We start from the raw sequence: 25,074 nt of genomic DNA, 5'->3' as shown, positions 1-25,074 counted from the left end.
TAAGAGAACAGCCTGCAATTCAGGTTTTGGGTTCTGCTGGTAGTACGTAGCAGAGGTAATAAAAAAGGTAACAAACCTCAGGGGTTAGCTGAAACTACTGGCACTTGTGAAAAAGGCAATGCTACCTGTAATTAATAGATATCAATCTTTATGGGCATATAATCTTTGTTTTATCTTAGTGTCTTTCTGAAAGAGAAAATTACTTAATTTATAAGGGATTTTCAGTGCTTGTGAAAAATCAGATAAAAGACAATTCAACATCAAAAACTGTTGCAATACTATAGCTTTCCCCTCAGTGTAAAAACCTTCTTATAACACAAGCAAGCAAACAAGGCAATCAAAAAACATGATTTGCATTCTTTAAGTTCATCTATTACAAAAAAACCTCTCACATTAACCACACTGAATTTAACACCTTAAAGAGGCAGTTAATAGCTCCAATTTAGAGCTAAAAGAAACAGTCACATCATGAAATTTCACAGATCTTTTGATGGTTGCATGGGATAATTTTCATTCTACTCCTTTTGGACTTTGTATAAAAATTTGCTGTCCCCATGCCTCACCAAATGATTATGAGAAAGAGACTCTTCTTACCTTTCAAGCCTCTGGGTTTTATTTTGAAACAACTATGACTTTAGGTAGGGAAAATCTTTATTACACTTATATTACCACCATTTCCCTGGTTTAAAATTAATAAAATGCTACATTCCTTCTCTCAACTAAGAGAAGATTTGTGAAAATAAAATTATTAAGAACCTTAACAAGATGTGAATGAAGAAAGTACTTAAGGTTCAGTCCATTTTCATTACCCATATAAATTTCGGAGGTTTTAACTATTTTTGCAACACAGGTTTAATGTAATATATTAACAGTAAAAAGAGTAAAATTCTTGAACATAAACTACTGCATGGTAAAAATAATGTCCTAGAAAGAGGAGTCTGAGAAAGTAAAACCCTCTTCCAATGCTCTCATGACCCTTTAAATTACTGTGCAAAGAAATAATCTTAGTTTCCCTCCATTCAACAGATGACACTAGACCAAGTATGTGATACTAGACTATGAGTGTAATAAAGCATCTTATGTACATGGTTAAGATAAACTTTGATGTTCAATGAAGAATTTTGTGCTGCATGTTTCAGTGGTTGTGAGGTATTATTCCTTCATACAGTAAAGGTCACGATTCAAACACTTTTCAGCTATTTGCTAAATCCTGGTTCTGCATTTCTCCAAGAAGACACAAATTATGTTCAGTACTTAATACTAAAATCCCCTCTGTTGACTGACTTACTATGGCTTATGGGCAGAAAAAGCAACCCAGTGAAGTAAGGGCCAAGTCTGGGTTAGAGTTATGGCCCATCCTGGCCTTTCACACACAGCAAACACTGCAGAAGTGCCCACACTCTCTTTTTCCTGCACTGGTTTGGGGCTTGCATGGGTTTTTTGAGCTTGGTATCAGCAATGTATTTAAAAAAATAAATATTGTTTAAACCTAAATATTATTGTAAGATGTAAGATTGTTACTAATGTTGATGACTGAAAGTATCAACCTGATCTTCAGGTTAACAAGAAGGATTTCACATAAATATTGTACAAGCTGAAAGTAAGACACTGTATGCATCATAAAATGCAGAGAAGAGAAAGATAAATTTTTGCTGAGACTGACATGATGAGAGAAGTGGTACTAGTGATATGCATTCTTTTTGCAAATACACTCAGGCAGGTACAATCCCAGTGGCTTTATCAAAACAAAACAGGCTCTGCCTAATCATTCAGGCTTTGTGACAGAAAAGTAAATCAGGGAATCCAAATTCCCCCTGGTAACTGAAAGATATCAATTTTAATGATATTGTGAATAATTTATTATCTTTTCCATAAAAAATATTTTGAATAATTTGTTAATCTTAGTAATAGTATGGTAAAATATCTAGGGAAGAATGAAAGCAGCAGAGTACAAAGAATATGATGTTCATTTTAATTAAATTATTCCCCCCTTTCAGAGAACAGTTTTAAAGACCCCATTTGGCAAGAGACTGAGCTACAGCATTATTGATCCTGGTTATATCTTATAAGCAAGGAGAAATATATAATTTTGAGGTGAACATACAGATTATGGGCATACCAAATTATTTATCAAAGCAATTAGCCACACAAATAATCACACCTCTAATCACACCAGAGCATTTAGAATAGGTGCCTGAAATACACATTTACATTCCCTGTAATTACAGTGCAAGTGAGGCAGATGTTTAAATTTAAATTCTTTGCTGTTTGGGGATTGTCTTACCTACCTGAAATTCATCAGATTCAAATATGCTACTGAGCTGAGACTGAAAAACCCAAATGCATCTTTCCCTATAATGAATAATCTGACTTGTGAATCCAACTGCTTAGCAGCTCGTATTTCAATTAATCACAGACCCTACCACAAAACCAAACATTCTTTCAAAAGTGTATAAACTTTTTTATGGGATGTTTAGGGGAGAGAACACAGACCCTCTTAAATGTTAAATCTCTTTATTCAGCAGGACCTTTTCTGCTACTTGTAAAAAAAGTATCTAGAGATCAAATACAGCACAAAGCTAAAGCTCAGACAGCACTGACTTGACCAAGAAGGAGAAAATGCACATCTGCATGCCCAGAACACTCTGACAGCCTTCCTAACCAAGTCAATGAGTCCTGACAACTTTGTGACTAAAATAATGAATAAAAATAATATTTTAAAAAGCCACCCTCTTCTTTCCTTTCAATTTGTTCCTGACTGCAATTCAGATTGAGATTTCATGTAATTATATCTCAGAACACTTTCAGACAGCAACAGAAATATGTATCTATTGAAGGGTTGTAGAACTCTGAGTAGAGAAGGAAGACAAAAGCATTTATTGAGCTGTGGAAAACGTGCAGACCAAGTTAATTGTTTGGCAGGACAATTATGGAATGACCTGATTGTATAAATTTGACTTGTGTGATTAGCTTTCACAGAAATACAGGATAAAAAAATTACACTCTTGTGTAACACACCTGAGTCTATGCTACATTGCACAGAATTCCAACAGAGATTCCAGGCGCATCCTGCTGTTCATAGCACTTACAGAGAGCACCTAGGGTTTGCAAAAACATCTTACCCTTATCTTTTAAATACCTGTGCCCAATGACTTCACACACTGCACTGGAGCCTAAGAACATCTCATGGTACTTGGAATGAGAAAAAAAAAGGGTCAGAACAGGGACTATCATAGATATGTAAAAAGCTTAACACTTGGGAAATAAGACCTTTAAAATCAAGCTGAAGTACATAATGTTCTGCAGGCCAAATTCTGATTAAGAAAAACTTTAATGATTTCCTGACTTTAAAGTGTGTGCCACTATATTGAGAATCCTCTTACCACTGTGGATTAAAAATTGTTGTTTAACTACTGAATGCTTACTACGTATATATATGTATATATATAATTTTACTTTCTCTTAGCTTGTGTCTTATACTTGATACCCATTCTTCACTGACTAAAAGAAAAAACAATTAATGAAAACATCTGACAAAAAATGTTCTAGAAAAACTCAGTATATGAAAAACAAAGAACATTAATTCAACAGTGCAATTATCAAGCACTTTTAAGGCATAAAACGTCAAAGTTGAAAGATCAGTTTCAATAATGTCTTATTTATGCTTTAAAATAAAATCTGTGCCCTGGACAGATACTTAATAAGGTAAGTTTAAATTAGTTTCTCACCTGGAAAGTATACAGTAATTAAAAAAACCAAAAAAAGCCAACTAGCTCTTCTTTCCTTCAAACCCTCAGACCTACTTTTGAAAAACTTAACATTTTATATGACCTTCCATCTCCAAATGTTCTTACAGAAAAGGCTTTATTTCTTTCCCACACATACCCCACCTCCTCATTTTAAAATGTTAAGGGAATATTTTCAAGTGTTCCATAATTGTTTTCAACCTCTAAAGGAAAAAAAAATCTGTAATTTTCAAAATTTCCATACATTTTTTCAATTAACACCAATGCCAGTAGGATGGGGTGGCTTTTTTTATTGTTTCTTTCATTTTTATTCTTTTATCCTCTCTTAGCAAGGTTAGATGAGCATCTCCAACATAGCTTCAACATTTCTCAGAAATCAACAGTTGGATAAATAAGGAAAGTCATCTTAGAAACACAAATGAAGAAATGAAGAAAACCACAGCAAAATCAACAATTTTAGTTCTCAGTCAGCAAATTAGATGGTTTAGGGCAGGAGGGAAACCTACTCCTCATTGTATGTTTGGGGTCCAGCATGGATGTGGAAGCATCTTGCACAGATGAATTAATGAGAGAAAGAGATGTCATTGTTCCAAGAGCAGAGGAGGATGGGAAAAATGGAAATTAAAAAAAAAAATCCTGAAAATCAAGCCTCTTAATTCACTAAAGAAATAACTGATTGATACTGCTGGTAATTTCCCCACTGTGCATGTGCTGCTGGAAACTAAAGATTAGTGCAGATAATTTGTTATAGCAAATTTGGAGCTAGACATAGATTTACTGAGTAATTTAAAGGTTGAAACAAATCTTTATCTCTGGAGTTTTCACTGGGTTTATGACCTAAATAAGTGAAGGCTAGAATCAAGAATCAGGAAGAGGGGAGGAATTAAGCAGTTCTGTCTTATTCAAGGGCACATCCTGACTCCATCTTGTCCATTAACAGCTGTTATCAAATAGATTACCACCAATATGCTATTCAAAGTCAAAATTAATCATCTTTTCATTTTCTAGTTCTATTGAAATTGAAGGAGATAACTTCTTATCAAGTTATAAAACAGAAGAGATATTTTTAAATAGAGAAATAGCCCAAGATAATGTGAAGTAACAGCCTCCCCTAAGGTGCTTCGCATAGTTTAAATGCTCTGAAGTATTATACACTGGATGTTCAGAAACAAATCATGATATTCTGAAGGAAAACTACTGCACAGCCTAGCTAAAATCTGTGAGGCAATTACAGCCTGAAAATCTGTTTTTCATGATAAATCCACATGAGAAGTCTTCTGTGCATCTACGTGAGACTATGCAAAATCTGGCTTTCTGATGTCTTCCCTTCTTTCATTTGCATCCTGAATATCTTTTTTCTCTTCTTTTGCAACATCAGGAGAGCATGCTGAAATAGATAAATCATTTCCTTACCCAGTCAAGGGAATGCACTGTTCTACTCCTTCAACTCACAGGACTGTTTTTAAGAGAACAGTAACTGAAATTTTTTGCTTATTGTTACTGTGCTGCATTTCACTTCCTTAACTTATTTCACTAGAATGGATTCCTGGCAAACACATATAAAGATTTGTCTACAGCATATAATCCATAAAGAAAGTAAAAATCAAAGGTAAAAAGAGGGCATATAACAGGCCAAAGAAACATATATAAACTAGGTATGGCCTGAAGAGATTGCAGAGAAGTACAAAGAAAAATTTTTAAGCCTTGCCCTTCTTTATACTAGAAGGCACGAGTGCCTTAAAACATGACATAAAAATTTCCCTAATGATTCCCTGCTGTGAGGGCAGCCTCAGGTGAGTTGTGGCTTTAGAGAGCTCTCTAAGGTTTTCCTTCCTGACAGCAGAGACAGCCAGCACTCAGGAACGCCACCAGCTTCAACTCAGTGATTTTATCAGCACATCTCTCTAGAGATAAACATGGCTTGGACCACATCATTTGTGCTATCACGTCCCTGTCTCTCTGTCAGCTATAACAAGAGGACACTGCTCTTTCAGAATGGTTCCACAGAGAAGAGGCAAGCCAGGGTGATTCAGCAATCAGGAAAATGCCATGTGCATGGATTAGGCAGGCATCCCACACCTTCCTTACTGCTGGAAATTTCACAAAGCAAATCTACATCTGTACAAGCTTCCAGGTACCAGGATAGTACATCAGAGAAAAATGAGTGAGGGAAAATGCCAGCTGGAGGTTTAAACAAGGAACAGTCATACAGACAGACACCCAAATAGGGCCAGGAAGGGAAGTCATTGTGTCTTGCACAGACACAATGAAATAGCTTCAAGAAAGCTATTTTGTGGGGAGCATAAACTGCAATTTTTTCAAAAGCACATGTAATAGTTTGAGTAGCAGTTCAGCTGTCAGTGATGCAGAGTCTAACTAGGTACAGCAGAGCACCACTACTTTGGATTGATTCTACTGAGAAAAGTCATAAGGTGTGAGAAAAATACCTAAGAAATAACTCAAGGACTCAGTAAAAAAGTTCTGAAGTGAAACGCTATAAAAAAATCTATGGAAAGAAAAGAAAGAATCAGAAGGTGGCAACCCAGCAATATAATGGATGAACCCATTGCAAGACAAAGGCTGACCTGGCCCCAAATGACTAATGACAACCTGAGCAGCAAAGATACATCCCATGTCTCACTGGGAATACTGACCATGATAATACCTACCCTGGCAGTGTGTTAGTCCCAGTTCTCTACTGTATGTATCAGAACATAAAACAAATCTGGGTATTCTGAAATAACACAAATCCTGCTTGCAAACTCTGTCTACACAGCAAAAGATGCCCACACCAAGTGATCCCGTGAGGAAGGAATCTGATACTCGAAGGAGGACAGGTAGGTTTTTCACTCAGAGGACAAATCCAGTGGAGACAGTATTCAAATATTCTCCGGAAGCTCCTGGGTAAGTGACCACCAACTCCATGGCACCTCCAACCACCAGGGACAATCACCAACCTCCAACAGGATACAGCCTGTCAGTAAACCTTTCTCTGACAGACTAGTGCTGAGGACGCATGGACCATAAATTTTTCTACTAGATATCCAACAGCCCATCTACATGCAGTCTCCAACCAGCCAGTCTCTGTTCAATACTCATAGTACCATTCCAGAACTGAAGTTAAGCCTGACTTTGTGCATTGAATTGACCCTGGAGTTAATCCTGGACCTTCTCACAAAGCCAGCCCAACAGCACCTCAAGAGAAGGGACAGAAGTAGTAGTAGGGTATAAGAAAAAATTGAGCTGTTAAAGGCAACCTGATCTAGCAAACTACACCCTTTCCCAAAAATTACAGACAGTAGAGTAGACAGAAAAGATGATTTGCAGTCCTAAGAACTGAATATACCCACAGATGGAGGAGCACTATCAGCTGGAGCCACTGATGGTGGCCTTCAACAAAACCCCTGGTGGAACTTATAAAGTGCAAAATTATTTCTGTTTGTTGCGAGGGACCGAACCTTGGTCACAAAATGCAGTTAAAATATAGAAGAGGAAAGCAAACTTAGTATTTCTAATGTGTTTTCAAAATAGGCTGCTAGAATGGAGAAATATTTCTCACAGCTCTTTCACAGCTCTTTATCTTTCTCTCCTTTTCTCTGACTCTTCAAGTCATTTTGAGATAATGAAGGCATTATAAAAGAAACAGAGAGGAACTAAGGACAACCAGGGCACCAAGTATGTTAGTTTTGTTGTTTTTTCAGCCTTTGAAAGCAATAATAAGAAACTACAGACTATGCATGCAAAACTACTGAAAGAAAAAAAGGAGAAGCAAATAAGTATAGGATTCAAGAAGCAAATCTTGAAATCTAGTATTTTTAGGGAAATGGCCTGAGGACCTGAACAAAATTTATGCCATTTCTTAGGTGAAAGTAGTTTAAAAGCCAAATTATCTGTAATCACACTAGACTGTACATGACATTAAAAGTATGCTAAAATGCTTTCTCAAAGAATGTTGAATAAAATATGAAACTGTAACAGTAACATGCTTCCAAAGAGCATACACTGAATTTTAGTATCTCAAATTCGACTGCCATCAACTGGTTTTAATCTGCAGGCAGCTTTTTGGAAAATGTCTCACATTAAATACACTTATCAAATATATTTCATCTTTCCTTCCTAAGTAGTTGGCAAAGTTAACAAATACCTATATTTTAGACAAAACCAAAGTTGGAAGAAAAAAATTAAGGAGTTAACCACAGAGTTCTCCATGGGGAAAGTGATAAAAATGATACAGGTGACATGGCAGCTTAAAATACAGAAGTTTTAAAATATAAAACTTGTGCTGAAATGTGGAGAGAGATATCCAAAAACCATGTTCATCCAACTGCCCTGTTTACTGCTCCCGTTTGATGCTGCACCAAGTGGTTACAACAGAGAAGCTTACTGATCAGCCAGAACAGCAGCTAAGCCACAAAATGTGATGACTGGAGGTTGAATGCAAAATGAGATCAAACCTTCACTCTGAGGACTGGGTGAAGTAACAGAGTTTGTGTTACTGGGAAGCCAGGGTAGGGGAAAAGGATTCTCTGCTCTGAGTACCAATTTCACAGAAGGGCTAGTATTTTGGATTGCTTGTGAAATGATGATGAAAAAAATGTCTCCAAGATTCTCAGACTATCTCAGTACCTCTGAATTTCTACCCCCAGCTTTTAGAGGGACAGAGGGAAAAACAAGAAATTAATCAGCAACAAGCACAGTTTCTCCATAATTGTGAATTTTGCTCATAAAATGATCTAGCAATCATATTCCAGCAAGTCTATCAAGAATATTTAATTTCAACACATTTTCAAAGTATTGTTTCTTTTTTATAGGGAATAATGGTAAGCAGTAACACCTGCATCTAATCTGATCTTCACCTACTGATCACATCATTAAGATATTTCAGACATAAAAGATGAGGAAAAAGTACAACTTTTTAAGAGTGCTTCACTGCTCTCATATTTCTTATATTTGTGAAGGGATTACACCATCAGTTTTGCTGTGTACACAAACTAGATTGTTTTGGACAGTTCCTCACTGCTTCTGTGGAAAAAAAAATATATATAAGGTCATGGAAAATGTTACAGCTTTTGTATTTGTCTGTGTAAAATGTGCTGGTATGGGGCAGTGTTTTGGATTTGTGCTGAACACAGTGATGATAAAATAGGGATGTTTTTGTTACTGCTGAGCAGGGTTTACACAGAACCAAGGCCTTTTCTGCTTTTCCTGCTGCCACACTGGTGAGGAGACTGGTGTGCATGGGAGGCTGGGAGGAGACACAGCCAGGACAGGTGACCCAAACTGACCAAAGGGATATTCCAGATCATGTCACATCATGGATCAGAGTTTGAAGTGGCAGAAAGAAGGAGAAGAGGGGATGTTTGGAGTGACGGGGTTTGTCTGCCCAAGTCACTGTTAGATGTGATGGGGTCCTGGAGATGCCTGAACACCTGCATGCCCTTGGGAAGCAGTGAATGAATTCTTTGTTTCCTTTGCTTTGCTTTTGTGGCTTTTACTTTCCGTATCAAACTGTCTTTATCTCAGCCCAGGAGTTTTCCACCTTTTACCCTTCCAATTCTCTCCCTGGTCCTGCTGGTGGGGGAGTGAGTGAGTGGCTGCCTGGGGCTTGGCTGCTGGCTGGGATGAAACCACAAAAAATGCATATATATAAAAATGACACAACATGCAGATCAATTCTTACAACTCTTTTTCTTCCAAATCTTTTTTTCTATAACCCCTAGAAACGTTTTGAGGCATAGCAAGCTTCCAGAAGGGAAAACAAAAAATAGCTCCTTGCTGGGAACAGTTATGTCTGCAATATCCTTTATGAAATAAAGATCTGTCAAGTAAATTTACAGGAAAACCATAGCATATGGCAAATTTTTTGAATGAAATTGTAAACAAGTGATCCTCATTCCATATTTCTAAACAAGGTCTTTAATGAGAGATAGACACTATTTCTTCAAGGAAAATGGTATGGCTTATTCTTATATCTATAATTAACATGAAACAGATGCTAACACATATTTGTAAGGTATATGAGCAAAGAAAATTAACTTCTTTTGTAAACAGTTGAAGATATGAATAATTTACCTGTGAGTTCTGAAATTAGAAAGCATATCTGAGAAGTAATCAATAGAAATAATTATTAGGAAAAATATTTAAAATAGGTACAGAAATCTACTTACCTTCTATACTTCAGCAATGAATCATTTAATATCATTAAAATATGCAATTTCTGTTATAATCCAAGCTTTATAATAACATCAGATAAATCAAATAAATCAATTATCATGTACAAGTAAAAAATAAATTTTGGCGCAATTACAGCACTAAAGGCAATTTGTTCCTTTCATATCACATCTCAGATCAGATATGACCAGAAATGACATCTAAAATTTCATTCAGGATAATAAACTAAATAATTTAATTCTTTCCAGATAGCTCTTTAATTGAAAAGTACTGTTTTCTGTATTTTCCCATGAAAATTTTCCCAGAAACTACAGACTAGAATTATCTTTAAAAACCCCAGACAAACAACAAATAAACAAAATCAAAAAACAATATACAATCCCCCTGAACAAAAAAAAAAAAAGAAAGAGTTAAAGTGACTGTAAAGACTGAGGAGAAACATAAGTGTATTTAGAATTAAATAATTCTCTTTTTTGTTTTCTGTTAATTTGCTAAAAATTAAACAGTTACAAGTGCCCAACTCTTTGATTTTTGGATTTTCTTTCCTCTTCTTTTTCTTTTTTAACTGATCCTTCAAACAACAGAAATTTAATTTTCAAAATAATTTTCTTAGAAATTACATATTTTACCACTCTGGTACTTCACATTTTAGGAAACTGTGCCTTTTTGCAGGTTAAAATAAGTAACAATAATAGTTTAAATACATATTAAGGGTTAAGAAGTTACTTACCTTGTGGTTGTTTAACCAGAAGAGTAAAAACAGATTCCTCACAGGTGGCCTGGGACAGGACAGATGCACTCAGATGCTTATTCAACACACCCTGATCTAAAAAAAAAAAAAAAAAAAAATTATTTGTGGAAATCCATTCAGAATTCAAAATTGATGGAACGACTTCCCCAATGAAACAGCTTCACAGGTTTTATAAAATACATCCTTTAATGGGAGTACATGACCCCTTTTTTCCTGCTCTGCTTAAAGTTTCTCTCATTTTTTTCCTCATTGTGAAGTATAGATACAATAGAGATATCTTTTTAAGAAGAATTAAAATGAAATAAAATGGCATCAAGAAACACAAAGTTGAAAATGTTTTCAGTTAAATAACAATTAGAGATTACAAAAGAAACTGTTTTCTAAATTAAAAAAATCAAGTAGCAATGAAAGCCAATGGTGACATGAAATGTAAGAGACAAGTTCAGGACCAGCAGTATAGACACAGCTGCAGAAAAGAATTACTTTCCTGTTGGTAAGTCTCTGGATCAACCAACAGATCACTTCATAAAGACAGAAGATTTAGACATTATTTAGATTGTTTCACTGATCACTTTCAATGCCGTGGATAAATGAAAAAATGAGATAGGAAAAACTAGTTTGAAGTCCAATTTTATAAAAAGGTTTTGGAACCAAAGGAAATTCCTTGTAGGAAATATGTCTAGCAGCTAACTCCAAGAACCTGAGACCAACAGATAGACCATATCTGTATCATATGTCATATTAAAGCGTGGTAACACTAAATGATGAACTGCTGACAGGCAAATGGAATACACAGGACTCATCCAACAGCCAGGGAAGACTGTTGGTGTTATGGAACAAAGTTAAGATAGCTTTAAGAAACAGAATAACAATCAAAGACCTTCAGGAAGGCAGAGAACAACTCTCTTGGCACTATCATTCTTGGTTCTTGGAAGAAGAGAAACAATCCCAAAATGATTCCATCTCAAGAACAAGGTTTCAGGTTTTGGAAACCAGCTTAGAGGTTCAAATTAAGATTTGCAAACTGTGAGGAAATAAAAAAAATAACTGAAGTGCCCTTGCCAAATAATAAATGATGTGTGCATAAGAAAATCCAACACACTCATTTTAATATAGCAATAAACCAACTGTATCATCTTCTTTCCTGACCTGAGAGACTGCAGTGGCAAAAACATGGCTTTAGTGAAATCTTCCTCTCTAATGCTTATTATTCTGTAAGAATTATTTTTTATCCTTTTTTTTCAGGATATTAATAAGCTGAATACTTTAAATTTCCCCTGCTAGAAGATTTTTGCAAACTTTAAAAGATACAGGGCTATTTTTAAGTTTATATCCTTCTACACATTCAGCTAAAAAGTAATTTTCCCACAACTAGCTAACGAATCTCAAGACCTTTTTTTATCTGAAATATATAGTTTCACTGTATGTTTCACTAGGTTATTCTTCATGATGCTTCAAAATTGCATTTATCAGTTCAGAGCTGCATTTATACATTGCACGTTATCTTTTTACTCGATAGCTAAAATAATGATTTGAATTATTTCAGAATCAGCACAAAGTTGATGTTAGCACTTGTATTCTAAATTGACTAGATGACTAAAAATAGTATTTCTTCACATCTTTAGTATTTCACTCTAACACTGACACACACACACACATATATATATATATATATATATATATATATATATATATATATATATATATGGAATAATACTTAGTCTAATATATTTTGTCGGAAGGAAAAATGCCTAAGTAGCACACTTGTCTTTGAGTGCTTAGTTCAATTGCATAAGGTCCTAGAAAGCAGTTTGAAAATATTTTGCAAAGTACATTTAAAAAGTTGCAATTCCAGTTTGGATATCTTTGAAGGGGAAAAGACACAGCCAACCTAATGTGAATGCAGCCTTATCTTGGACATAGGGTAAGTTTTAATAAGCAATCTTTTACACTGCCACAGATATCAGTTTTACTACTGCAGGTAACACTGGATTCTAGAGGAACCAATCCATCTCCCTTATCCAATTCCTAATTACTGCTGTAGCTTTAATCTTCTCTTTGAGCACAGCCCTTCAAACTCTGAAATTAATACCCTCTATAAAAGATGTTGCAATTTTTTACTTGAACTATATATTTGGACCACTGAAAATATGAAATAAATTGTCCACACTGACTGAGATAAAACATCATGGTATTAACAAATACTTAGAGATAATTCTTGTACAGGTTAACTCTGTGGACTCTGGTTTACCCTGGAGATTTCAGTAGTTTCAATTATTTATATAGTTTTTGTTGCTTCCAAAAAACTCTTAGTAAAAATACTATACAGTGGTATTTAGAGCAAAGTATCATTCAACCTGAAAGAGCTGAACTAATGCAGGTTGCTAAACCATCTGTGACAAGAGTTTGCATACTCTGTAGCTCTGGTCACTGGCTCATTTTGGAGAAAATCCCCTGCTAAATAAACATTACTTACAAGACTACTCTTATGTAGTTGTGCATGCCAATGTGAAACAGAGCTGCACATTTAAGCATCCAAGTGTCTAAATCCTGGGAAGAAAACTTATTTGTATTAAATTCAATAAGAAAATACCTAGTTTAAAGACGTCCAGGGTGGCAGTAGTAGTAGTTTTATTTGCTTTGTAATTATCCCAAATAGAGGTCTGTTTGTGCTACAACAGCAGTCAAAATTCACAGAAAGAAACATTTCTGAGGAATAATGCTCTTTGGTTTGACAAAGTCTCAGAAATGCAAATGCAAGCTTCAGAAATGGTCTGGACAGGACAATCCCCAATTAATGTCTATTTTTATTCCTGAACTGTGCCTATTCAGTCTATATAGGACTGAAACTGCCTGTGGAACGTTACTGGAAAATAAGAGAGATAACTTGTGCAATTTTCTTTAAAGCACGAAGAAAATCTATAAATGTTGATGTTTATTGTTGTTACACCTTAATCAAGATGCCCTATTTTCAATGCTGACATGCTGAATTCTTGTAAGAAGGGGCACATGGTCTAAAAGACAATTTCTAAAGATCAAGACCAGTCAGGCATGGCACTCTGATTTCTGAGTTGCTGCCTTCTGTTGATTTTCCCATTCCACTCTCTTTCTGGCTTCCAGTAATACCAGCAATAAGCCTGACAGTTCACAGGATACATAAGGGCCAGGAATGCTAAACTGAACTTGTGCATTCAAAATTTTGCTTGTAAGACTAGATTTCTCTTCCTCTGGAAAGAAGGAAATAAGAATTCCAGTTAAGTATTCCTATACAAAGCAAATCATAGAATGAACAATATCTAAATAATATCTTGAGTGCATAAATCAACTATCTTGTTATAATTAAAACAAAGCAAACTTTATGTACAGGTCACCAGGAGCAACCGAATTAGAAAATTAACATTACAATAATCTGATTAAAAAATTCAAGATGGACTTTAAAGGACAGGTATAATTATCCTTTCATAAAGACTGCAGGATATAATTTATTTTTTCAAAGACAGCCTTTTGTAATTCTACAGATCACAGAAACATTAGATCATCATGATGTCAGGTCTACCGATGGGTAAAGAAAAATGAAGACTGAAAACTTCTGATGCATAAAAACAAACATTAATCCTTCACTGTCTAAACCAGATACTTCTGTCTCCGTCACTACTTCTGAACAACACCCTGGGAGAAGTTCATGCTCAACAGCTAGAAATACGACTGTGTTCACTAAAACAAATAAACAATGCAGTTTCTCTTGTTTCTCAGAATATCGTAATCTACCAGGCTTTAGCTCCAATAGTTAAGCTCTATAAATATTTTTTCTGATTAAGTTGCATCACAGATAAGTTTGATTATTCTTCTCCATTATTTTTGAACAGCACACTGGATTAGCATTCTTACAAATTATACCTCAAAGTAATGGAATACTAAACTGTGCTGTGTGGCACTAGATTTATTCTGAATAAGGCAAGCAGTTTGCATCTCTGAATTCCTCTTGTTGTTCTACAAATCACAATCCCAGCTTGCAGTTTCCACTAGAATAAAGCATCCTGCATTTATGAGATGCAACAGGAATCTTTATACTACAGATGAAATACACTCCCACACTTCAAAAGTTTATATAATCAATTATTTCCTGGTCAAATAGGGTGGATTACACAGCTAGTAATTCACAGCACTTCTAATTCACAGTCAGGGCTACGACAAGCACACAGGGTAGATGGAGTGAGGGAAAATTACAAAGGGTTAACATTTTAGCATGAAAATTGCATTACTAATAATGTAAAAGTTCACTTTGTCTTTAGCTGTTCCAGGGATGATGTGTTGATGAACAAAGCAATTCAAAACTGAGGTACACGAACAATTTATCAAGGTACCTCTGCACTGAAGCTCCACCATCCATCATGTCAGTTCCTCTCCCTAATTTACATTGCAATCTCTATCATCATCTGCACCTTCAATAAAGGTCTTGAATAATACAGGCCCCAAGGCTGACCCCTGGGGTGCAATGATCATTACCAGCCAGCAGCTGAATGCCAAGATGCTGATCACCATCATTTGAGACCAACAGTTCAGCCAAGATTCCAATCCACTCAGTATTCTGTTCATCAGGCCTAGACTTCCTAAGCTTCCAAACAGAAATGTTACAGGATGCAATGACAAAGTCCTACTAAATCATAGTATATTACATTCACTGCTCCTCCTTTATTTGCATAATCACTCATTTCCATACAGAAGGCAATCACATTTGTCAATCATGATTTGCACTTAAGAAATCCATTTGACTACTCCTGATTACCTTCTCAACCTTCATGGGCTTGGACATGGACTGTAAGAGAACATGCAAATCATGGGCTACACACACTGCAAAAGCAGGGTCCAATGACCCCACCAGGGGTTCAGGTGAGGCTGATAATCCCACTGTTCCACCAGTCTTCCTTCTATCATTTTTCAAAGGAAGAAACAACAAACCCTTTTCCCAATCAACAGAAAAAGATCCTGATCAACATAAAATTTCATCGAAAAAAACAGTCTCACAATCATATTGGCCAATTTTTTTATTACATTGTGAATTCCATCTGGATTTGTAGATCTGAATACCTCCAGCTGCTCTAAGTCCAAAGCCTGTCACTCCTCTACAGGCTGCCCATTTCCCTCTCCAAACAGGAAGGTCACCTACCACAGCATTCATCCAACTGGTGAGGCTCCTGCCATTCACTCTGCAGTGCCAGGGAGATTACCTCTACAACTCCTGACTGCCTCAGACCAGAGCTGCAGCTTCCACCCTCACAGCTTCCATCTGGATTACAGAAGCAATGGCTGCACAATCAGAATGACTGCCCAAGAGCAGCTCCTGTGGTGTGCAGTCAACATTCACCTTCCTTTTCTAACTGTGAGAAGCACTTTGGAGCCTTCTGTATCTGCACTGAATGCCACCTGCTGCAGCAGCTGCCCTGTCTCCATGTGCTCAGCCAGTGTGCAGTGCTCCTTGTCACTTCAGGACACCTAGATGCCAGATAAGCAGGAAGCTGGACAAGATTCTGTTTCTCAATTCCAGGCTCCCCCCCCTCCTCTGCCAGCTCCTGCTCAGCACCTGAACTCTGGTAAATCCCCCAAGATCCTGGCCATGATTCCCTTGGTCTGTAAGCACTGAATATTTTGCATGCTGCTGCTTCTTTCAGTGTTTTCCAGAAGAGAACTTCAACTCAAATTCACAAGAGACCTGGTCACTTACAAATGGTACTCTGTTTTGTGACAGTCATAAATGAAAATATTTCAGCAGTTAAACAGGGGAAACTGCACTCAAGTCTGACAAAAAATCCTGGTCAGCAAAAGTAGAGAGTGTTTGGTCATGAGAGCAAGATCCTCTTGACCTTTTAAGTGAACATGCTTCCAAGATCCCCACATATGAACTGTGGAAAAAGCTGTATTTCTTTAATTCTAATTCCTATTCAGAAAGTAGGATTAAAAAGTGTGAATTTAAGGCAACAAAAAACATCAATCTAGGTTTTAAAAATTCTGTTTCTTCACTTATGCTATGTGTCTCAAACCCTGAATCACAGCATGAGTGTGTAATCATTGCTCAAAACTTACCTTTGAACAGGCTTGATTTTACTATTCTCTCATGTTTTTCTTGCTATTTCTCTTACATTTATTAATTTATGAAAATAAAACTGGAAGGTTTATCTTCAATTTTTGCTATTTGTAGATGCCAGGACATGCTCTGGCACCTGTTTTCTGATGCTACATATATGTTATGTTTGAGTAGGTAGAGATTCAGAGAAACTTTTAGAGCCTTCTGATGCACTTGAAGTGAAATTTCATCTTTGACTGAGTAAATTTCAGTTGTCAGTGAGAGTGTGGGATTTAGAACCTGAGTTATTACAGCATTTGTGAAATCCCAGTATGGACAGTTGCTTGTTGATCTCTGATAATTCCAGATCTCATCTTATCCTTTAAAGCATGTTTGAAAATATTGATGGAACATACTTGCTTGGAAGCTCATCAGAAAAAAAACCCAAAAAATCCCAAAGTAAACCTTAAAAATGTTTTGTCCTTGCTCTCTTACTAACTCTCTTTAGTTCTTCAGAATCTGACCAAGTAATATAAAATATTTAAAGTTAATTGAGGAACAAAAGCAAAGCATTAGTTATGTGGCTTAGGCACAGCTACCAAAACACACCCCAGAGTCTCCTGTTGTCAAAGTGCTGCAGTGCAGCACACAGCCAGCCAGCAGCTGCACATCCACATGAGGCTGCATGACCTAAAAAGTCTTCTGTGCACAGCTGTTACAGATTTGTGTTCTTCCCCATCTCCCACAGCACACTCTACAGGGGGTGGACAATACACAAGAATTCTAGTGCCAAAAAATAAAACAAGGAAAATTTAATGACATCCCTTTCACACCTCTAATGGAACCCAAACGCCTTAAATTCCTTCCCCTATGCAAAAAAAATATAAAAAAAAAATTCCAAACTCCTGTACCTGCCAGCACAATATCTACCACCACATTCTCAGCAGTTGGATTTTGGAAGGCTATGATGGCAGAGGAGTACTCTCCGATGCAGGCACTTGTGGTGGTGGTTTCCATGAGCTCAGGAGGAATTCCAGACCCCGTCAGGTGAAATATCCGTTCTCCAAACTGTGAATGGAATGTGCCATTATTTGATGAGTCAGAGCTGAATGTTTTAAAGTGTTTTGCCTACTTTCTTCCACTGTTCTGCATCTCTCCTATAAGTGAACTTTAATTTTTGCTTTCTTTTTTCTTTCTTCAAGCTGTTTTTACTCTAAGTATTGCTACCTGGAAATCAATGCTTTCATTCTGGGAGATGTTCACATCTCCTTTTTGTGTTTAATTTCTGTCCTACTTCAAGCACACAGTATTTAACTTTCATCAGGTGCTCAGAGCTTTCATTGTAGGGAATGGAACAATGTAAGTAGTTGCAAAAGCAAAATTCTAAGCACATGTATTAAAACCTGCAAGTAGATAAAGTGAGAAGATGTCTCCAGAAGACAAAGGAAGAAAGAATTCTTTGATGGGACAGCAGTAGAATCACACAACAAGCCAAAACTGTTACTCCAAAGATAAGAATGAACATTAACCTTCAGACACAGAAAAATCAAGGATATTGGAAAGAAACAGTAGATCTAAAATTTCTGTGGTCCATCGGGTTTCAGAGAAGATAAGGACATTGTGTCCTCTTGAACTGACCTTGGATACATACTATTCATATTAGAATGGCTGTCTCCTTGTTTTTATCCTTACTAAATATTTAAGAGAGATTCTGAAAATAAACGCCGTGCCAACACCACCTGCAAATAACCTGTCTGTTCATCATACTTTTTCAGGACAAAAAACTGCCACATGACTTCCTTCAGTATTTGTTTTCCTCATATAAAAGAATATTTGCTTTTTTAGTATTGCTAAAACAACTCCTTAAACAATTGCTTAAAACTACTCAAAACTGCTGGTAGTACTCAACTTGAATAATTGACAGATCAGCAATCTTTTAGGATATCTGAAACCCAAAAAAAAAAAAAATACAGAGAGGAAATTGCACAGAAAGCAAAGGCTTCATTTTACCACATCTTGCATGATAAAATATTGTCATTTACATTGTACTATCAGTTTTTCTTTTTTATTGCAGCTGTAATTTAAAAACAGTTAGTAGGTCATGTTGATGACTCATGTCTCCTTACTAGTTTCTCATTCAACTTCAGGAAAATTCCAGAAAAAAAGAGAAGTCAACAATTCTATGGTGTTCAAAGTAAAAAACATTTTCAGATAAAATGAAAGGAAGAATTAACTTTTTCAACTGTGTGATCTTCTAAAATTCAGATAAGATTAAAAAATGAAACAATTTCATTTTTGAGGGGTTAGTAAAAATACCAAGAAATTTAATTTCAGAGGTGACACTCCTAAGTGCCAGTCTTCTAGTGTTAAAACCAGCAAAACTCACTACTGAGCAAACTAAAATTATTCATTACCTGTTCTAGCTCCAAGGCCATTATGCCACATTTTAATACTGTAAACAGAACAATTTCAGTGTAGAACTAAGGATAAAAAAATTACAAGTTTTTAACATCTTCACGTTTGCTCTTTCATTGTGCATCCAGTCACTAAAGTTCAGCTTGATCTACAGGCTGAATAATTTACTTCCTTGTCTATCATAAACAGTATCTAATCTGAATCCCAAGTGTTGAGGGTACATTATCATACCTGTGGGCATTTGAAGGTTATTGTTGCCTTGTGATTGCGTCTTCCAAGGGTAGAGGGACAGAATCTCACAGACAGCTGACTGATGGAATGAGGAGGAACAGCCAGCTGTACAAACACAACAAAGAAGCAAAAGAAAGGAGGGGTAAGGGAGAGGAAATCAATTTTTTTGAATCTCTGTTTTGTGCTTTGTACCAGCAGTGCTGATGTGTGTGTGATTAATGTGTTCCCCCTCTCAGCCAGCACGGGCTGTGAAGGCAGCGAGTTACTGCACAAACAGTGCCAGGGGCAGTTCCTGCACATCCACTGCCCTGCAGCTCCAGGGCTGGGGCCACAACTGCTCCAAGAACACGGGCAGCAGCTCTCAGACACCATTCCAACAGCACCGAGGTGTGTGATGGCACTGAGGGTCATCACAGTGACCCCCACGGGGCCACAACTGCTCCAAGGACACGGGCAGCAGCTCTCAGACACCACTCAAACAGCACTGAGGTGTCTGATGGCACTGAGGGTCATCACAGTGACCCCCATGGGGCCACAACTGCTCCAAGGACACGGGCAGCAGCTCTCAGACACCACTCAAACAGCACTGAGGTGTCTGATGGCACTGAGGGTCATCACAGTGACCCCCACGGACACAAACTGCCTTAGAAAGGAAACACAGGCCAGGTTTTAATAAACCAGTGCTTTGTCTCTCTTCTCCTTACCTTTAGCAAAACCAACACTGTAAATAATGTTGCAGGCTTTCTCTTCACCTCAAGTATTCTACTTCAGTCTGAATTGCATAGGCAAAAGCAAAGTAGCTGACTACAACAGATTAATATCTGTTTTCAAGAAGCAGATAAGCAGTAAATGAATTGAATTATGAAGACTAAAAATGCCAATGCATTTAGAGTGTGATCAGCCAGAATCACTGAATACACAATTACTAGGACTATTTCTTTAATAAAAAACAGGTATTAGACTTTTATTATTATATAGGTATAAATAACATTTTCACGTAAGAAGAGGTAAAAAGGTAATTGATTGATATCATGAGCAGTTAAACTATATTCCATAAAATGAATATAATTTGCAATAAATGAAAGTCAAAGCAAGACCCTACAACAGCTGGAACTGACAAACACACATAAAACTACCAACTTCTGGTGCTCAGCACGACTGAAATAGAAACTCCAGCAGAAAGCACTGCGCAAGCGTCCGCCATCTTTTGAGCTCCATGGCCTTCATTGGCCCGCCCCCAGGTAGGCCTTCCAGTCAGTTGGCCAATCAGAGCCCAATTAGCGCTGCCCCAATGTGTGATTGATAGATAACTCTACCAATCAGAGGCTGGGTTAGCAGCACCCCAGTATGTGATTGGTTGATTGTTGATTGATTGGCAGCTCAGCCAGGCTGCGTGTCTGGGGTCACAGTCCCCGCACAAAGCAAGGCCTGGCCCGTCCCCAAGCCCCCCACAGGGGCATTGTCTCGGGACATTGACCTCATCCAGTCTCCCTTGACATGGATGAATCCCATCCGTCCATGGATGAATCCCATCCGTCATCCAAGCCTTTACTGCTTTTCCTCACTGCCCCACGGCCTTCCCTGCAACCCCAGAGCTGGGCCCAGGCAGGAGCCTGTTCCTGGTCTTGCCAGTCATCCCCTGGGAGTGTTTATAGAGAGTTTGCGGGAATAAAACACAGATCCTTCCAAACACTGTTAAAATGATAACATGTAACAGTAAATCTTCAACTGAAAGGCCTTCGGGGTGCACCTTTTGGCAATATGCACACATAATACAGTACTTCTACCATTTTTGTAAGGTTATCTGATTGGTGTAGCTATCAGATATTGTCCAACTAGAAGAGCAGTTGCTTAGGTAATTTTACCCCAGGTATTGCCCCATTGGAATTAGTCCAGGGGCTTCTTTGCCCCATTTTTTGTGTCGTCTCAGATTCTGGTTGGAAAACAAAATGTCTTTGTTGTAGGTTCTCTTCTTGAAAAGAAGACTAAACAGTATTTCAGGAATGTGTTAGAAGGTTAACTTATTGTTCTAAAATGTAGAGATAAAAGGGCAGGAAGAGTACTGGAAGCTGCAACCATGTATTAGCAGTCTACAAAGCCACAAACATACGAAAATATATAAAAAGCTAAAAATCATTAGTCGTCAGTACCAGCTCAGTGAGGGACAGGGATGTTGGTGAACAACATCCTTGAACAACAGATATTCCTGCTGATGGCAGTGGGAGGTGGGTTGTGCAGAAGAGAGGACAGAGCTCAGGTGCGCTCAACTAACACACCAAACTTAAAATGTTATTTTCTTTTTTCGGAGAGAAAGTTTTAAAGTAATTCATCAGACTACTGCCATAATAGTTAATTAAACTTTCATTTGCAGTCCAGCTCCTACCTACTAGTCAGACCCATTTATCAAATGAAGACCTAAAAATGGAGAAAGAACCATCACAGAAAATACTTTTTATTAAAATGAAAAGCTAGGTAAAGACAGGATGGCATAGACTAACACTATATCATTAAATTAACACTGAGATTTTTAAATATTGAGTAATTTCAGTGTAAGACATTCACATTACTTAGAATAATAACTCTTCCACAGAGATACAAACAGACAGCAGTTCGATTTCCAATAAGTATTACTTGACATATTATCATTACTCAGAAAATGCACTGCCACAATGAATCAAAATAATCAACATGGAGCTATGATAATCCAGCAGACTGACTGCTCTGAAAGCAGAAAGGATTGTTAATTTGTACACTATAGATTTGGTTTTAAAAATTCATTTTTAATTTTACAGTTTGATGTTCGGTGAATCCAAAAATTAATTTGGTTTGAAATAAGGTAGGCAAAAAAACCTACTTACTTTCTGCTGAAATAAAAAAAAAAAGAAAAAAATTGCTTCTAAAACTACAATTGAAAAATAATGCTAAACCATATATTTTAAGGTCATAGAATAATTCAATTTAATATGCTGATGCTAACACATCTCCTGCCTTTCATTTTGTTTACATAAACAAATGACTTCCACAATAGTCATGTGAAAAGGAACTGTTATCATTGCTCGTCATAAGATCTCAGCTATAACAGTTGAAATACAGAAACTGAGTCTGAAGTTAACTACAAATACATTATTTCTGTTATAAAATGAAGAAAGGAGGAGAAATTTTCATGAAATCTAAAAACTTGTTCTCTACTCTGTACAAAACAATACTCATGGTAATTAAGAAAATCCTTAAAGCTTGCACACAAAGACTGCACTCCTCTCTGCCAGCCCGTTCCTATTAAGTTATTTGGTCTCAATAAAAATTGTGTTTCAAAGCCAATCAGGAAAGAACTCAGCTTAATGGAAAAGGTTTAGGCTAGTATAAGCCAGGAGAATAGCAAATTGAAGAGTTACAGTGAAAGTACATTTCTTTTTGGGCCATGGAGATGATCCTGTTTGTAAGACTTTCTTGTACATTGTAAATATATCTGTATGTCTATAAAATACACAAAAATGTGAAACACATCAATGTATTTATATAGAAGAAAAGCAGTAAATTGGGGAACACATTATTGATGATTGAAAATTTTCACCTGTTAAATGCTGAACCTGAATCCTTTTCTGCTAAAGACTAAGAAAGCTGCAGTCAGGACAGAAAAACAAAACTCACCATCCCAATGACTTTTTTCCCACCCCTAATACCCAATATAGTAATGAAAAACAAGTTGGAATTTTACAGTAAACTTATGACAATTCATTTTCATTCTGGCTTTTAGATAATTTGGCAGCATTTATAAAGTTATTAAGTTCGTTAAAGATTCACAAGAAGTGAAACAAAAATTAAACCTAGCTTGTTTAAAAAAAAAAAAATCCAAAGCCCATTAAAGGGTATCCTTGAAATCTTTTATCAAATTTTTGAAAGAAATCCAAGATGTTATATTCCATTTAAACTGACGTAGGCTACAATTGCAAAGCCACCAGTAAGATATGCAGTCTTTTCTAATTTTTATCAGTTTACAAGGAGTAATAGAGCTGCTTCTAATTGACATGAAGCTGATGAAGGATTTAAAGCCTTTGAATTTCATTTAGACTTCATTATGCACCCTGGAGTTCAGGAATACTTGAGACTAATCCAACTGGACCTCAAGAAAGCATGTTAATAATGATGTCCATACTTTAAGTTGAATCAGATCTATAGAAAATAATGCTTTGTGATATTTCGGTAATGCCCTTTGTTCCAAACTGAAACTGGAACAAACAAACTTCCACACACATGGAAGTATGATAATAATGTTGGATTTTTCAAAAATTCTGAAATATTAGTCAAAATTTTGATAATTTTTAGGCAAATATCTTAAGAGAAGAAAAAAGTTCTTTGATACCACTTTTTAATCTGATTTATCTAACACAACTGAGGGACTGAAGAAATTGACTTGAGACATTTTCTGATCAACAGCCCAGTACATTCAAAAGTCCTGCATCTTAGATGACATAAAAACAAATGTGGAAATTTACATGAAATATCAAAGTTATTGACCTGACTTTAATAAGTGTCTTCAAATATAATGTATCTTCATTGGACAATCCCATCTTCAATCTATTGTTCAAATAATTTGCTCTTTTCTGTTGCCTTTTATCTGGGTGTTGCACAAATCATAATCTTTCTGCTGACAAGAAAGTATTATTTGCTTTAAGGAGAACAGAAACTTGAATGATTCAGAGGGGAAACTTCTTCCACCCATAACAGAGGTTTTGAAATGGGTATTAATATAAACCAATACCTGAAACACTGAGCATGGTTTATAAGCAGTAATTTTCTGGAAACTGAATGCAGTGTTGTGTGGAGGTACTCAGTCTAGGATGCAAAATATTCAGGAGAAGCAAGAACATGTGGAGTGCTGTGTCCAGTTCTGGGCTCCCCAGTCCAAGAAAGACAAGGAATTAACTGGAGAGGGTCCAGCAGAGGCCACAAAAGTGATTGGGGGTCTGGAGCATCTCTAATGAGGTGAGACAGCGGGAGCTGGGCCTGTTCAGTCTGGAGAAGAGACAACTGAGAGGGGACCTCATCAATGTATACAGGTATCTTAAGGGCAAGTGCCAAACTCCTTCCAGTGTTGCCCAGTGACAGGAAGTTCCATCTCAATATGTAGGAAAAACTTCTTTCCTGTGGGGGTGACCGAGCACTGGAACAGGCTGCCCAGAGAAGCTGTGGAGTCGCATCTCAGGAGATATTCAAAACCTGCCTGGAGGTGATCCTGTGTAACCTCCTCTGGCTGAACCTGCTTCACCAAGGGGGTTGGATTAGATGGCTCCACCCCAATCATTCTGTGATAGAAATGCCACCCCCTGACTTTGTCACCATAACTGAAGGAAATCACATAACCTCTCCAAACATGGGTCTGTAATGGAAGAAATAGGTTCAAAAAGGGACAGCTACATGAAATAAATATTAAGTAGTTGCATTTAGCAACCAAAGCTATTCTGTAACTGGAAGAACTACTGCAATTAACTTGAAACATTTCAGAATTCAATCCATAGTGATATACAGGACTGAGGATTATAATAAAAAGGATAGAGAAAATTACTGCAGTTAGTGTTGAATGTGTCTTTTCCAACACAATGTAATGTAGCTATTGTTGATGTGTGAATCTCTAATGATAAATTATGAGAGCAGAGATATTTTTTTTCTTTTTGTTAATTTCCTGTGCAAGGTAATATGCA

At 36.8% G+C, this 25,074-nt stretch overlaps 1 protein-coding gene across 1 annotated transcript in view; it reads right to left on the bottom strand.

Annotated features, from left to right (window-relative positions):
- CFAP47 (cilia and flagella associated protein 47) overlaps nt 1-25,074 on the bottom strand; it is a gene marked incomplete at both ends in the record, with an annotated part of 261,624 nt that overhangs the window by 50,415 nt on the left and 186,135 nt on the right. The window contains 4 exons of the mRNA XM_084200984.1: nt 10,648-10,743; nt 17,641-17,797; nt 19,144-19,209; nt 19,376-19,480. Coding sequence (XP_084057110.1) covers nt 10,648-10,743; nt 17,641-17,797; nt 19,144-19,209; nt 19,376-19,480 — 424 coding nt within the window. The remainder of the gene's footprint in view (nt 1-10,647; nt 10,744-17,640; nt 17,798-19,143; nt 19,210-19,375; nt 19,481-25,074) is intronic.

Source organism: Fringilla coelebs (assembly GCF_963513975.1).
Source record: "Fringilla coelebs genome assembly, chromosome: 2".
NCBI lineage: Eukaryota > Metazoa > Chordata > Aves > Passeriformes > Fringillidae > Fringilla > Fringilla coelebs.
The sequence above is the reverse complement of the archived record's forward strand: the minus strand, read 5'-3'. Positions and strand labels throughout refer to the sequence as shown.